General features: G+C 34.9%; 1 protein-coding gene across 17 annotated transcripts in view; it reads right to left on the reverse strand.

The window, feature by feature from the left end:
- Positions 1 to 14,393, reverse strand: part of DMD (dystrophin) — a 1,341,705-nt gene that overhangs the window by 756,170 nt on the left and 571,142 nt on the right. For all 17 annotated transcript variants that reach the window (XM_075430270.1, XM_075430262.1, XM_075430225.1 and 14 more), the window contains 2 exons: positions 8,620 to 8,861; positions 7,037 to 7,217 (listed from right to left, as the gene is read on the reverse strand). In XM_075430270.1, coding sequence (XP_075286385.1) covers positions 7,037 to 7,217; positions 8,620 to 8,861 — 423 coding nt within the window. The remainder of the gene's footprint in view (positions 1 to 7,036; positions 7,218 to 8,619; positions 8,862 to 14,393) is intronic.

Consider the following 14,393-nt stretch of genomic DNA (forward strand, 5'->3'; position numbering starts at 1 on the left):
AGTCTAATGTTTATGATAGTTCTGTCATTTCATCAGTTGTGTGTCATTTGACTCTCTTGTTATAGGTCATATGACAACTTATATGACCAATACAACTAGTTCAAAGATCAGTGTGCTTAGAAATCAACAGATAAATCATTGTACGTAACACAAAATCTAATTTCAGAAATGCAGTAAGAAATAGCATTCCCTCTTATGGCTCATGTTTGCGTGTTTAATGTTTCTGTTCAAGTAAAATGTTCTGTTTAAGACATCTGTTTAAAGCTTAGAAAATTAATCTTTCTTCTTCATTAAAGATGAATTTTATTGCACTGTGCTTATTGTGCCAACATTACAGCTGCTGTAAATAGACAACATCTGGCACAGACATGAGCAACTCATTAGCAGAGATACTCCCTCTGCCCTCAACAACAGTTGCTTCTATACTCATTGAGAAAAATGAAGACAAATAGCACGGCTGGTTGGAAATGAAATATTTCCAACTTGTACCACATAGTAATGAAGTATATAGAAGCTAAAAAAAAATGTTACAAATATTTGTATCTCCTGTATGTCTCTGGTGTTTCAGAAAGAACTGTAGTGAGAAATATATAGCTGTCCAAAAAGCAATTTCAACAAACACAATTAAAAGTTTTTGAAGTCCAAGCTTGTTTACATTCTTATAGAGCAATGCTTGGCAGAATGTACTTCAGATTTTAACCTAATTTTGTAGTTGATCAACAGAATGCTGCTTGAAAAAAAAAAATTCTATTTTCAGTTCGGCATCATAACAACATACTAAAATCAGGGCAATTTAAGCTCTCTCTTGTGGAGTATGCACGTTGTATGGCATACTTTCCTTATAAAAGTCTTGGCTGATCTGATACATCACGCACATCGGGGGATTTACAAAAGATAGGACTTGGTATCAGGAAAGACAAGAACTTCTTCCCTTGTGATGTATTTTCTTTACACAGAAAACAATAGTAACACATGCTTGGAAACAAAATAGCATTTTAAATCAAACAAAATAGCATTTTAGATCTTTTTATTTCCTTGGTGAAATTTGTGTTGTCTTTGACTCATTTAATACAAACAAATTCTACTTTAGAATAAAACAGGTATTTAAACATGTTACCCCAAATGAATGGAGATACAATTTTAACAGCTCAGTTATGTTAAATGGGTATACAACTCTTAATCTTCAGTTATACTTAGAAATATGAAATGGAGTTCAATATTGTGATTTAATGTTTGACTTCTAAAAATATTTTTCTCTTTTAAATGATAAACAAATCTTAGGACTAATGTATGACTTCAAGTAGCAACATAAAATAATAGCTATTTTTCACTAGTAGTGAAGAGTACCTCAGAACAGGTAAAACCACAAGATTCATTGTTACACCAAACTCCACCAAACTGCATGAAACCCTTATCCTGAAAGTTTGCCAATAAAAATACTTTTAAAACCATCCAAACACTGCAAGCATTTTGCCCAATTTTAACAGATTACTTTCTCTACTAATTGAAGATTAAATAAGAGTTCAAGTGGGATCACAGATGTTTATTTAATCAAGCTAGTGGCTTTCCAATTTGATTATTAAATATTCCATTTCAAAATCCCTTTTCAGTTCAGTGAAACAACAGGTTTCTTATTCCACTTTTCCAGATTACTAGCAGTCAAATACTACTTTTCAATGCCTTTTGCATACTTAGAGTTTTTGGGGCTTGTTGGGTTTGATTCTTTTGGGGGGAGGGGAGAGGTGTTGTTTGTTAGTTTGTGGGGTTTTTTTTGGTTTTTTTTCCTTTCTTTTTCCTTTTTTTTTAAGATAGACTATGTGTCAGCAGTTTCATCCACAAGAAAGCATATTAACATGTTTTTGGATGACACTTAGGGAAAAATCTGTATTGTTTTTGCAACTCATAATCCCAATGGCGAGAATTAAAACTCCTACAGTGGGATTCACTTTACCTAATTTTAGCTAAGTAAATTATCTAACACATTTACGGTCTCTCTGAGGGCAGTAAGAATCCCTGAATTCCCCATGCTCATAACATCCAGACCTGTGTATTCATATCCTAAAATTTGCTTTGTGATCTTAATGATTGTGGAATAAAGTCCACATGGTAAGCACAGTGCATTAATATGTATTCTGCTATATTACAAGAAAAATTGAATTGATAGTCAGAAAGATACAGCATGTTTGCAATCCAAGCTATAGCTGAGCTAGGCCCACGACAGAACCATAACTAAATATCACAGAGGAGAAATACAAACATTGTACTGCAAAATATCAGACTATAGTTCCCATCCCATAATAGGAAAATATTGTTGCATTAATCTGTTCCACTTGTAGTGAATGCATTTTGGTGTGACTAACATTGTAACCCTTGAGAACTGACAGGCAAATACATTTACACTTGTATATTTATTTTAGAGAAAGTGCTTAAATTTGGAAATACAATGTGCAGATAGATATTTGATTAGGACATATTTTTAATAAATATAAATATTTAAACATGAGAAAATAGCTTTCCAAATAAGTAAAATACTTTTTTTTTTTCATTTTTCCCTTTTTGGAAGCTCCCTTTTTTGTGACCAGATTTTCCAGTCAAGAATTCGTTCCCAAATCAGAAATGAAACAAGAACACAACTATCTCAACAGCTATCAGATAATACTGGATAAAGCTGCAATGTGTACCTCCTACAGTCAGGATAATCCTGTTGTTCATCACATTACTGTGAAAGAAGAAGTAAGGCAATAAATATAATCTATGTTATTATTTCAGTAAATACTTATTCCCTGAAATGGACTAGATTGAACTGCGCGTATTTTCCATTAAAATTTCCTCAGCAGTAAAGGCATGTTTGAAATCATGCTGATTTCCTCACAACATTGTTTTGCTTATTTTATAATACAAATACTTGAAGCTATTCATCAAAATCTTTATACTGATGACTTCATAAAAGCCGAGCATGAAAATAAGTTAGCAGTTCAAAGTTTAAGCAAAAGCAGACAAATGACAGACTAACACTCCAAACGGTCATCACGCTGTTATGGTTACTGCGGTTTGTTGTCTTATAAAGTTATGCCAAGACTGAGCTGCATGAGCTCTATGTAGTGCAACCCTCTTTAAGGTACTGAACTAGTGTATTTGGGAGAAAAGTGGTGTACATGCAAAGTAACTCTAAGCATGGAGTGCGTAAATAAGAATTCCAAATAATTTTGACGTTATACAGACGGCAGAAACTTTCTAAAGTACTTCTTGAAATAAATAGGAGAATCCTCATTTAAATTAAGATGAATGATTCATCCTCAAAAATAATAATCATACCAATGACAATTACTTCACCTTCAGGAATTACTGATCTTACAAAGGTAGAATCCAAATTTGAAAAGAAAGCACAGTGCATGAATTTATGAAGCAGAGAAAAATGGAAACAAGTATGACTTTTCTTTTGCCACCTCCATCTTGATAGTCTTAATTTCAACTGCCACAAAAGCTTTTTTTTTTTTTTTTTTTAAACTTTCTTGACATCTAATGACACTTCCAAAACCCCATCTGAAGAACAGTCTTGTTGAATTGAGAGCATGTATCAGAATGTTTCTCACTGAAGACCACAGCCGGGTAAGAGTTCACAGCAGCAAGACTGAAAAACCAGAAGCACCTTAACGGTCACAGCAGAAGACGAGTGCTGGAAAGAATCAGCTGCCACCTGGGAAGTAGTGTGAGCCAAGGAGTACTCACCTGACACCGACTGACAGCTCTCCCTGTGCTGAGAGGGAATGGGAGGCTGACCCAGCTGCTCCCTAGAAATCTCTCTGACGTGGCAGCAGTTAATTTCAAGACAAGTAAACATAAAGTTCAACTTCCCATTCTTCACCAGGGCAATTATAAAACAAAGAATTTGCTTGGGAAATCACATTATTAATATCCAAATTATTGCTATTATTGTCCCTTTCACTCCCTTGTGTACGTTACTGAATAGTTCAAAGCACTGTCTGACCTCTATTTTTCCTATACACCAGTATTCTAGATATTACTCTGAATGAGTTTGGGTAGGAAGGAGAGCTGGAACGATGGATACATGGTCTTCAAAAGGATCAATTACCTATGGATATACAGACATTCTATAAAGTAAGAAAAATGAGGTCGTCTTTCTTCATGTTACATGAGGTTATATTTTTTTCCTAAATAACATTTCAAAATAGTGAAAACAACTAAACAGGTTTTAGAATTGGCTTTAAATTAGGTTTTATAACTGGAAATGTTAATCAAATCATGGAGCAAAACATTCGAGAAAATCTGAGTTAATAATAATATTTTATTAAGAAATTTATTGTTCAGCATAAACTACTAAACATTCTTGAACATTAAACAAACCCCAAAACAAAACCACCACCACCCTCAAAAAAACCAACAAAAACTACCAAAGAATAAATACTTGACCGATACAATCTCTTAGAACTAGAGAAAACTTATTTTGGTGGAAAAAATTCCCTTGAAAAACAGAACAGAATACATAAATATCCTTCTCCATCAGAAAAGGCAATGAAGTTATGGAACTTCAAAAAAAAAAAACAAAAAAAACCCAAACAACAACAAACCCCAAAAAAATCCCACAACAACAAACCCCCAAAAAATCCCACAACACAAAAACCCCTAACCCCTAATGATGAATCAAAAATCCTCTTAACATAACCACCCCCCAATGATAACAGAAAAAAAAAAAAAAAAGAAAAAAGAAATCTTTCTAGCATGTGTAGATTGTATGTATAGGGAAGAAAAAAGGAGTAAATACTATCACTGATCTCCAAAACAGCATTCAGTCTTTAAGAAATTCTTCTATCTATAGAAAATAAATAATTGCAAATAATTTATGCAAATAAAAGATGGAAAAATCTAAAGTGCTCTAGCAAAATTTCAACACTTTCTATTAAACTAAGGCTAAAATAAAGACATGGGATATGGCCTTTTCTCCATCTATTCAACAGAAGAAAAACAGTCCTTGAAGAAAGCAGAAGAGACTCAAAGAGCCAAATATTCTGTGCTTCAAGCAAGTATCCCAAGCATGATCATTTGTATCTACAGCAGAGTTATGAAAGGAAGTTAGCACTTTAGATAAAACTGTGTATAAAATTTCTGAAGATAAAATATGATTGAGTTAATAATATCACCTAAAATATCACTACAGGTATGTACTGTATGGCACAAAACAGCCTCCTCTTGACAGCTGAACCGTTTGAGATGTAGCGCCTGTGATGCAGAGCAACCACATATAATAACAACAGACCAGGGCTCCATAAAATATTGATACAGGTACTTCTGTTTTCCAGCTGTTTAGAAGACTCTCCCCAGCCTGTTCAGGGCTGGCACCTCAGGACAGCTGCTTCTGCAGCTGGCCGGGGCACACTGCAGCACGGGAGTGGGGATGAACACGTACAGCCAGGAAGAACTTTACCAGAGCCCCTGCTTGGTGACATTCCAGTTCAGGCAATGAACACTACTCATTTTACAGGACTAATGGGCACAAACTGGAGCAGAGGAAGTTCCATCTGAATATGAGGAAGAACTTCTTCACTCTGAGGGTGACGGAGCACTGGAACAGGCTGCCCAAGGAGGTTGTGAAGTCTCCTTCTCTGGACATATTCAAGACCCTCCTGGACAAGGTCCTGTGCAGCCTGCTGTAGGTGACCCTGCTTCGGCAGGGGGGTTGGACCAGATGACCCACAGCTGTCCCTTCCAACCCTGAACATTCTGTGATTCTGTAACCTACTGGTTACTTCACAAGGTCACGTTATAGTAAAATCACGTGAGGCAAAACCAGCAATTACACAAAACTGGATATAGATAAAATCATAACGAAGCTAACATTTACCATATTTTCCTGTTGACAGAATGGTAACTGATTTCAGCATATAAACCAGTGTGGTATTAAAAGTTTTAAAATCTTATCCTTTGTATGGCCTGGCTTTAGTCTTGTGAATAAACTTTACACTAAATAATAAACTTTACATTTACTAAATTTCTACAGCTTATTCATTCATCATGCTATGGCACACTTGCACTTCATTGCTTCAGCACTCCGATGCACCATCACTTCTTCGATTTATGTATGCGTTCATGTGTGAAGTAACCACAGCAGCACAATAATGTAGTATTGTTGAAAAAATCCATCCACAAAAATGGAATCATGCCAAAGCTCTGCATCAAAGAATTTAGAAGGAATACTAAAAAGATCCACTAGAAGGAGCTAGCACTATGTGTAATTCAAAACAGTACAGTCATCTACAGATATCATTGGTTAAAGGGGCAAATAATCTCTTTGCTATTGAGAAAAATCAAATTTATATTTTTATCTGTCAAATTTATATTTTTATCTGATTCTGTATTTGATTAGGAAATTAAAAATAAAGTAAGTGCACAGTAATCACTGACATGCTACATATCTTTAATAAGGAATAAAGTCAACTTTCTATTTTGGTATAGCCTTTTCCCCCTTTTGAAAAATGCATTTTATTACTAATATTGTAAATAATGTTATAACTATCAGTCATATATTCTGTGTTGCAAAAACAGAACAGTTCACCAGATACCCAAAAGTAGCTGCTCTCCTTGATGAGCTTTATGGAGTTAAATTTCTAGTCTATGAGAATCTAGCGCAGAGTCACTCCTGCAATTACACTTTCTCTCCTTTCTACTGAAAGAAGTGGGCAGTGCTGTCTCATAGCCTGACTAAACAAAGACAGTTTTATCTTGCCAAAAAATATCACTGAATCTGTCCATAAACATGCTAAACAAGAGGAGATCTGATGGTGGAACTACATGGTGTATAACCTTTGCTTCTGAATAGTGTACCCTCCCTTGTTTTCCTATTAATACAAAATATATAATGCACTGATAATTTCTGACAGACGCATTGCAAAAAAGACAACCTAGATTGTACTACTGATCTAGTGTGACAAAAGCAAATACAAAAGTAGGAAAGCAAAACACATACAGTTATTCTTTGCATGCTAGTCAGGCAAATTGACTTCTTGTCACGAACACTTACTGGTCTGTAGCTGCTTTTCTCTGGCCTGCATGTCAGCAAGTATTTGTTTGAAATGGCTGGTAAAAGCAGCGAGGTCAGCATCCAGAAACACTGGCCCTTGTCCTTTCTCTTTGAGCGCTTGACTTTGAGCCTTTAGCCGTTCAATTTGAGGCTGAAGGGTTGACATTCGGATGATTTCGTCCTGTATTTTTGAACAAAAAACATGAAGACAAAGCTGTTCAAGTAACGAAATCCCTAGTGCCATGAAATCACCGCTGTTTTAATGCACAATACACAACTGCTTTGCTTCCCACTGTATCAGTTACAATAAAAACAAATTCAACATTTTAAATAATTTCTCACAAGTCAATACCTCTGCTCCCAATATGATCATCTTACCATTGTTTAAAGTCACTTTCTCACAACATTATCATGTTAATAGTGTCACGCTTAAAGAAAACAGTACAGATTGTACATTAAAATTCCATGCCCCTTTTCATGTGGAGCTGGGAAGATAAAAACTCCACATGTCCCATAATCCTGGACACATCTCTGTGAGATTATATATAAGATAAACAGCATGAAGTAGAAAAGGAGAGGTGAAGATTCATAGTGATTTCTAGCAGCCCCACAGCAACACATTACAGGTCAGGGTTGTGCTATTATACCTTCAGGAGGCCTTGTACACACTGTGACACTTGCAACTACCAAGGAAAGAGAGTTCTTAGTAGAGCTACTGTAAGAGAAGCTTTCTCCAAGAAAACAGAGCACCCCTGAAAGCACAATGCCAGCTTGGAAATGCCTGAAAATAGAAGTAATAGCATATAGATCTAAATTTGGGTTTCAAACATTGTTTGCAGTTTGAGAGCTTCTGGAGCCATAGATTTCATTAAGTCAAACTTCTACAAGTATGTCATGCAATTTATAATTCATTACTACATCTCAATAGATTCTAGTCAAATAATATTAGCTTATAAGTAATCTCCACCCACAGAGTTGTCTACCACAAAAGAGAAGCAAATTTCTATGATGCTGCTGCACACAAATCAAAACATTTAGGGAGAATAATAAGTGAATTGGTGTGACCATTTTTGTACAACTATTGTAATTCTGTCAGATGATGACAGAAGAATATTCCGCCACTTGACTACACAATCCACTCTGCATCAAAATGCAGGGTCTGTCACAAGTGCAGTGATCTCCAATGGCAGAATTTTGGATTTGACCATGAAGACAATTTTCTGGCCCAAATCCTTATGACAGAGGTGATGAACAACAGTTTCTTATTAAAGAACCAAAGACATAGATTCTTGCAGGGGATAAAGAAAAGGAAAAAGAGTCCAGGGGCATAGTTCCCTAGCTTTAAGTATCTTAATAACTAAATGTTTGGGCCGAGTTTTAAATACCCATATGCTAGGTTCTATTGCCTCTTTTTCTTTACCAGTCCTTCCTTTCCTTGAATAAACATTTTCAATAATTACCTTGGAAAGATAAGGAGTCCCTTCTCCACTTTTATTTTGAAATAGTGTAGGTCATAATCTGGTCCACTGCTGGAACACCTATGAAGTGCAATATCATAAAAAACTTGGAGAAGAATCTCTAACCTTGCATTTTTCCAACTGAGTTTTTACTGTATCAGGATCTGTTGCTGGTGTGGGTTGTGCTTTCAGCCAGTTTTCTGCAGTAATTGCTGTCTGCTCCAGTTGCTGCAGCTGGGAGTAGAAGTCAATGATGTTATTTTGGTACTCCAGCCATGCCAGTCTTTCACTCAGCAACTGACAGAACTCAATCCAGCGGCTCTTCAGTTGCTCTGAGGCTTGTCTAATGTTGTCAGCATTCAGACCCTCTAGAAAGAAAACAAGAGAAGTTTGACACTTAAAGATGAATAAGTCACAAAGAAAAAAAAGCAAAATAATTTAACAATTCAATTTCTGTAGTTGAGAGCTCATAAATTCAGTTAATGATTTATCATCAAATAACTGTCCTGAACATACTGATGTTACACATTAGTGGAGAAAGCATTTCAAAAATATTTTAAGTTGCTGCCAGGGTACTTGTGTTGCTATGGGAATGAATTATAAATTGCATTAAAGTACAAGAACGGGAATAAAGCAGAAAGTAGAGATACAATACACGAAGCTAATTAAAACTGTTGTAAGAAATAAGAAAATGCCTGACAGCTGGATTTTGAAAACTATGTCTGGACAGTAACTAGATTTTAATGTACAAGGCTGTTGGGTGTTTTTTTTTATAAAAAGACTGATTTAAATGAATAGGAACTATATTCTGCAGTTATTTTCATGTTTCTGACAATCCAACCCTTAAGTTTTGCATGACATGTCATTTTAGAAATATCATAAGCATTGAGGAATAAACATACGATCAGATCAAACCTCCATCTAGGCCAGTCCTGTGCGTTCAGTGGTGACTGTCAGTAGACATTAAACAGACTGAGAGCCGAGAAACCATAGGTGACACTTCTCTATGATTATTTTTAGACAGGGTTTGGTTTCTCTGATATAGTTTGTCTATTTCTGTCCATTGTTCAAAAATTATGCTTAGATTAAAGTTCATAAAAGAAAAATGACTTTAACTATTAAAGACAAGGCAATTTTTTAGAACCATTTAAAGGTAAGAGAGCTGTGTACAGTCTCTGAGGAAAGTAAGGCAATACATATCAAAGATAAGCAAAGTAGTTGTACAACAACATCATTTACAATTATTCTGAAATTTGAACTTGGGTGGAGTTCAAAATACTATTAACTTCAGCATCTCCTTTGTTTTTCAGAGGAAGTTTAAATGTAATCCCTAACCTTTTTTACTGGCATGACATGTAATGATACACATAACAATAGGACCAACACTAATTTCAAAATTAATAAACTTCTAAGTCCATTGAATAATGCTATATGCTTAAGAACACTTTTAATAACTTCATCACTTAGTCATACACTAGCTAACCAGTAAAACAGAAGCTATGCCTTTATCAAAATAATCAAATTTAGAGTTTTCTTCCTATTTCTTAAAAAAAAAGTTTAAAAGCAAATAAGACGAATGCTTTCAGTGCTATACTTCTATGACTTCTGATACATTGGCAATATGGTTTATCTTGTTCGCAACCTGTACTCCCAATCTTCAGGAAAATTTATTTATCAGGGATAAAAAAAAATAGTAAAGTTCACATGCAATTTTTGAAGGTAGGACATAGGAAATTGAGTCCTAATTGCAGCTAAATGCCTTAAAAAAAAGAAGTACTGAAAATTTATTACAATAAAATTTTCTAAGGAATGACTATAAAGCATGCTATATGGTTAACCGTACTAAATGGTAATCTGGGATCGTGTTGGTTGTGGAGCACCATAATGCTCTGGTAAATCCTATTCCAGATTGAGCTCAGGGCTATCCCATTCAGTGTCTCTTGGAAACAGTCCACTTGAAAACAGATTGCAGTTCCTGATAGCAGTTCCCTGGACATGCTCTGTTTCTAGGATGTTGCCCCAGCCAAACAAATTGTACATGATTTTAAAAAATACAAGCAAAAATGTAGAAATGTAGGAAGTCCAGTACTACTGGGAGATAATGGCAACTCTGGTGGCTGGAGTGGCTATACGTACACATTATACTCTGGAAACTGGATGGCACAGTTTAAAGGCTGAGCAAGGGTATAAAATGAACTTTAAAGCATAAAGAAGTAAACAATGTTTTGACATATCTTAGTAAAATCCAACAGTGGTCTGGTCTTGTGCACATGTGTTTGTATCTGAAGTTGCACTATGCATAACTACATTTTCTTAAAGTGTAATCTCTAATGAACATACAGTAATATGTGAAGAGGCAGCATAAACCTGCATGGCATAGCATGTTTGAATAACAACAATCAAAGATGACCAGGCACATAAATACTGAATCTTACTGACGGTGAGAACAAACACATATATAGAAGACAAGCCTTTAACTATGCTGTATTTCAAGAACTGTTTCTGTCCTGTTGTGACTTTGGTTATAAAAATGCTGTATACTCAGACAGTAGATTTCTTTGCCGCTGTGTTCTCTGGACCTGGAAGACACTGCCTATGAGTTTGGCAGGGCAGATATAAAAAGATCACTTTTATTTATTCCTCCTTTCCTCTCTTTTCAGTTGCCACTGTCTCCAAAGTACCCTTGGGCAACATTATGATTACCGGGGAAGTGCAGTCATGGATTCTCCTTACATAATAATACTTCTCACTGTAATATTTTCTTCAAGGATTCAGAGAGGGCTGTATTTCAGATGAAAATCTAGATTAATTAGACCCTCTTTTTCTCTTTTCACTCATATGTCCCTCAACATAACTTTTAAATATGTGAAAATAACCAACATTACTCAATTTTCTTTAATTATTTTCTTTATTATATAAACTTTCAGTCTAAATGTGATTTCACAAGTGCACAGATGAACAAAGAAATGCTTTTGCTTTTCATTTAACTGAAGTGGACAGTGCGAGATTGTAGCATGCAGAGCCATGTCTAGTAAAAGACTGCAGAGGCGCACCTCCATTAGGCAACACAATATCCTACTGCAAGGAAGAGTCATCTGAAAATCTCCATATGATGCATTTTTAAAACTCTCTTAATTCACAGTCTGCTCAAGTAACTCAAAATTATTTATCAGATGTTGGTATGCCATTTCCAGAAGGTTGCAAGAAAATGGCCACTATTTGCACTCAAAATAATTTGGGAGAATTTGTCAAAAGTATGTCTCATTTTGAAAAAAGCCAGTCATCCATCTCATTGAAAATGACAAATTAATAACTATTTGAGTAGTTGATGGAATGAGGGCATAATTTTATTGTTTTTATTTGCTCACTAATTTGGTGAAAATCACGAATTTGAAACTTACTTCCATGATAAGTACTGATTTCTTCATGATCTTTAGCAACTTTAGAAACCACCAGCTTTCATTCATGATATTAACATCAGTGCCCTTACTCTGCTTCACTCATGGCAGCAAGACATGCCAAAAGCTGACAAGCAGGCAAAGAAACAATATAAAGCCCATTCTCTGGTAAAACAACATTATTTTAGGAATAATGGTTCATAATATTTTCATGTAGCATATTCTAAAATCTTCTGATATAATCAGTGAATAAATATACTGCACCCAGAGGAAACAGATCATTATCTGAAGTGCATCCATTAATTTTATTACTTTGTATACTGTGCATAACAAATTGTGTCTGAATATTTTTAATTGTGCAGCACCTTACATGCAAGTACTTTGGAATTGCCACTTAATATGAAGTGTATCTTCTTAAGTGCATTTATAATTCACTATGCTTCTGTGATAGAATAATATAATATTATCTGTATTTTTATAGCTTTTGACTCATAGGCACATTGGAAATGGTAACTCACAAGATATCTCTTCCACAGAACAACAGCACTTAATTATGTGTCATATCACAACAAATTCATTTGTATTCACTTTAATGCTGCCTATCAAAATTCTCTGAGTATTCATTTTGATGCCCTATTTATTTTATTCTAAACTACTATAATAGTCAAGTGTGTGCTCAAACTGCTAAAGTGCTTCACTCATGCATCAATAGATTTGTTACTCTATTTTAGAACCGAATTTACCAAAGAAAAATAGAACTGAATCTTTTCCTAGAAACACTGTTAAACAGAAGATGTAATTTTTCATTGATTGTGTAAAGAGAAGATGTAAATTTTCCTTGATTGTAATCATCAGACTTCTTTAAAAGCATGGACCTTGACAGGCAGAGCACGGCCGATGTAGAAGATGAGTGGCTGAGTAAAGAATCGTCCACCAAAAGCATCAATGGTTTCCCGTGTGATGGGAAAAGTCCTTCAAATGGCAATATCCAGACACACTGCTTACAAACTCAAGAGTGGCTTCACTGTGTCAGATAGCAGTTCTTTCTCATGCAAAATGCTTTTGCTGAAAATGGCTGAAAGCATTTACATAAGGCAAGAAAAGTGCCCTGTATAAATACACTTTCTCACAATATTTTCCTCTGTGCTAAAGAATAAATAAATGAAAGCCTAAATAAACCAATTCAATTCTCTCCAGAATTTGAATCCTATTTTTCACTTATTCCCCACCCTATCACTGTAAAAATAAAACCAAGAAAATAAATATAATTGCTACAACAATGAAATTCACCACCATTCTGAGTTCCCTCTTATAATCCACCAGAGATCTTCATCTTTTTATGCTCTTCATCTATTACATTCAGAATCTTATTTATGAGCAAAGAAGTAGCACATCTTACGTATAAGTAAAGCCAAGAGTTTAGTGACAGCGTAATTGGAATCTGAAAACTCTAATCATTATTAGTCCAGGTCTAATTGATACTTAATACGTAAAAATTAACAATGCAGTTATTTGTCATTACTCGACTTCACCACTGATCTGTGCCTTAAATTTGTTTGCCTTGTATAGTCTTTTAATTATAGATTACTCTGCAAATGCGTAAAAATCAATTGTATCACTGACTGATTTCCCTAAAGAAAAGTACTGCACAGAATAATGAGAGCATCATCATTTTTGATTTGTAAATTGTGATAGTTAAAAAGGTTTTTCATTCAAGCTAACACAGTACACCTTCCCTCCACTAGATGTTAAACTGCATGTCTCCCACATATCAGGCAAAAAGGATAAGGCACAAATAAGGTGCATTAATTCCAGTTCCTTCCCATATTACGGAAGAGTTCCAGCATTAGAACAGAAAGGTATGTTAGGTATAGTCAGTCTGCTCTGCTGGCTTTCCTATGGTACATCCTTTCCTCTTGTTCTTAGTGAACTCAGAAATCAACAAAAAAACCCAGAGATGAAGAATGTATGTTCCAAATTAATTTCCACAAGCCACACAAAGACTAAAGAAATTTAGCTGAGTTACTGTGGAAAATACAAAGCTGCATAAATTTACTATAGTTTGAGATGTAGGTTTAAAGTTAATTTACTTTTTTTACATAGCTTTTAGTTCAATATCAATTTAGGGACAATCTCATTAGTTGCAATTTCATTAAATCTTAATGATTTGGAAGAAAAGACAAATTGAAAATTTGTTTTATTTAAAAAGGTCAAAGGCTGAACATTGCAGTCAGCTTCCTTTACACTCAAAGGGCAATTCTGAACACCTAACAAGATATTCCATTTGCAAATTCTTTGTTAAAATTATTTTACAGTTCTCTTCAACTAATGTTAATTATTTAGTTCTACTCTCTACCACTCCCACCTAGTGGTGATTACTGAATTATTTAACCATTTCATACACTATTCTTCAAATCGCCTTTGCAGCAGTGGAGTAGCTGAAGGTCCGGTAAACATTTTAGGCTTCAAACCCAGAGAAGCTGTTTCTTTTTTTAATGGAAT

This window comes from Opisthocomus hoazin, chromosome 1 (assembly GCF_030867145.1).
Source record: "Opisthocomus hoazin isolate bOpiHoa1 chromosome 1, bOpiHoa1.hap1, whole genome shotgun sequence".
NCBI classification, from domain to species: domain Eukaryota; kingdom Metazoa; phylum Chordata; class Aves; order Opisthocomiformes; family Opisthocomidae; genus Opisthocomus; species Opisthocomus hoazin.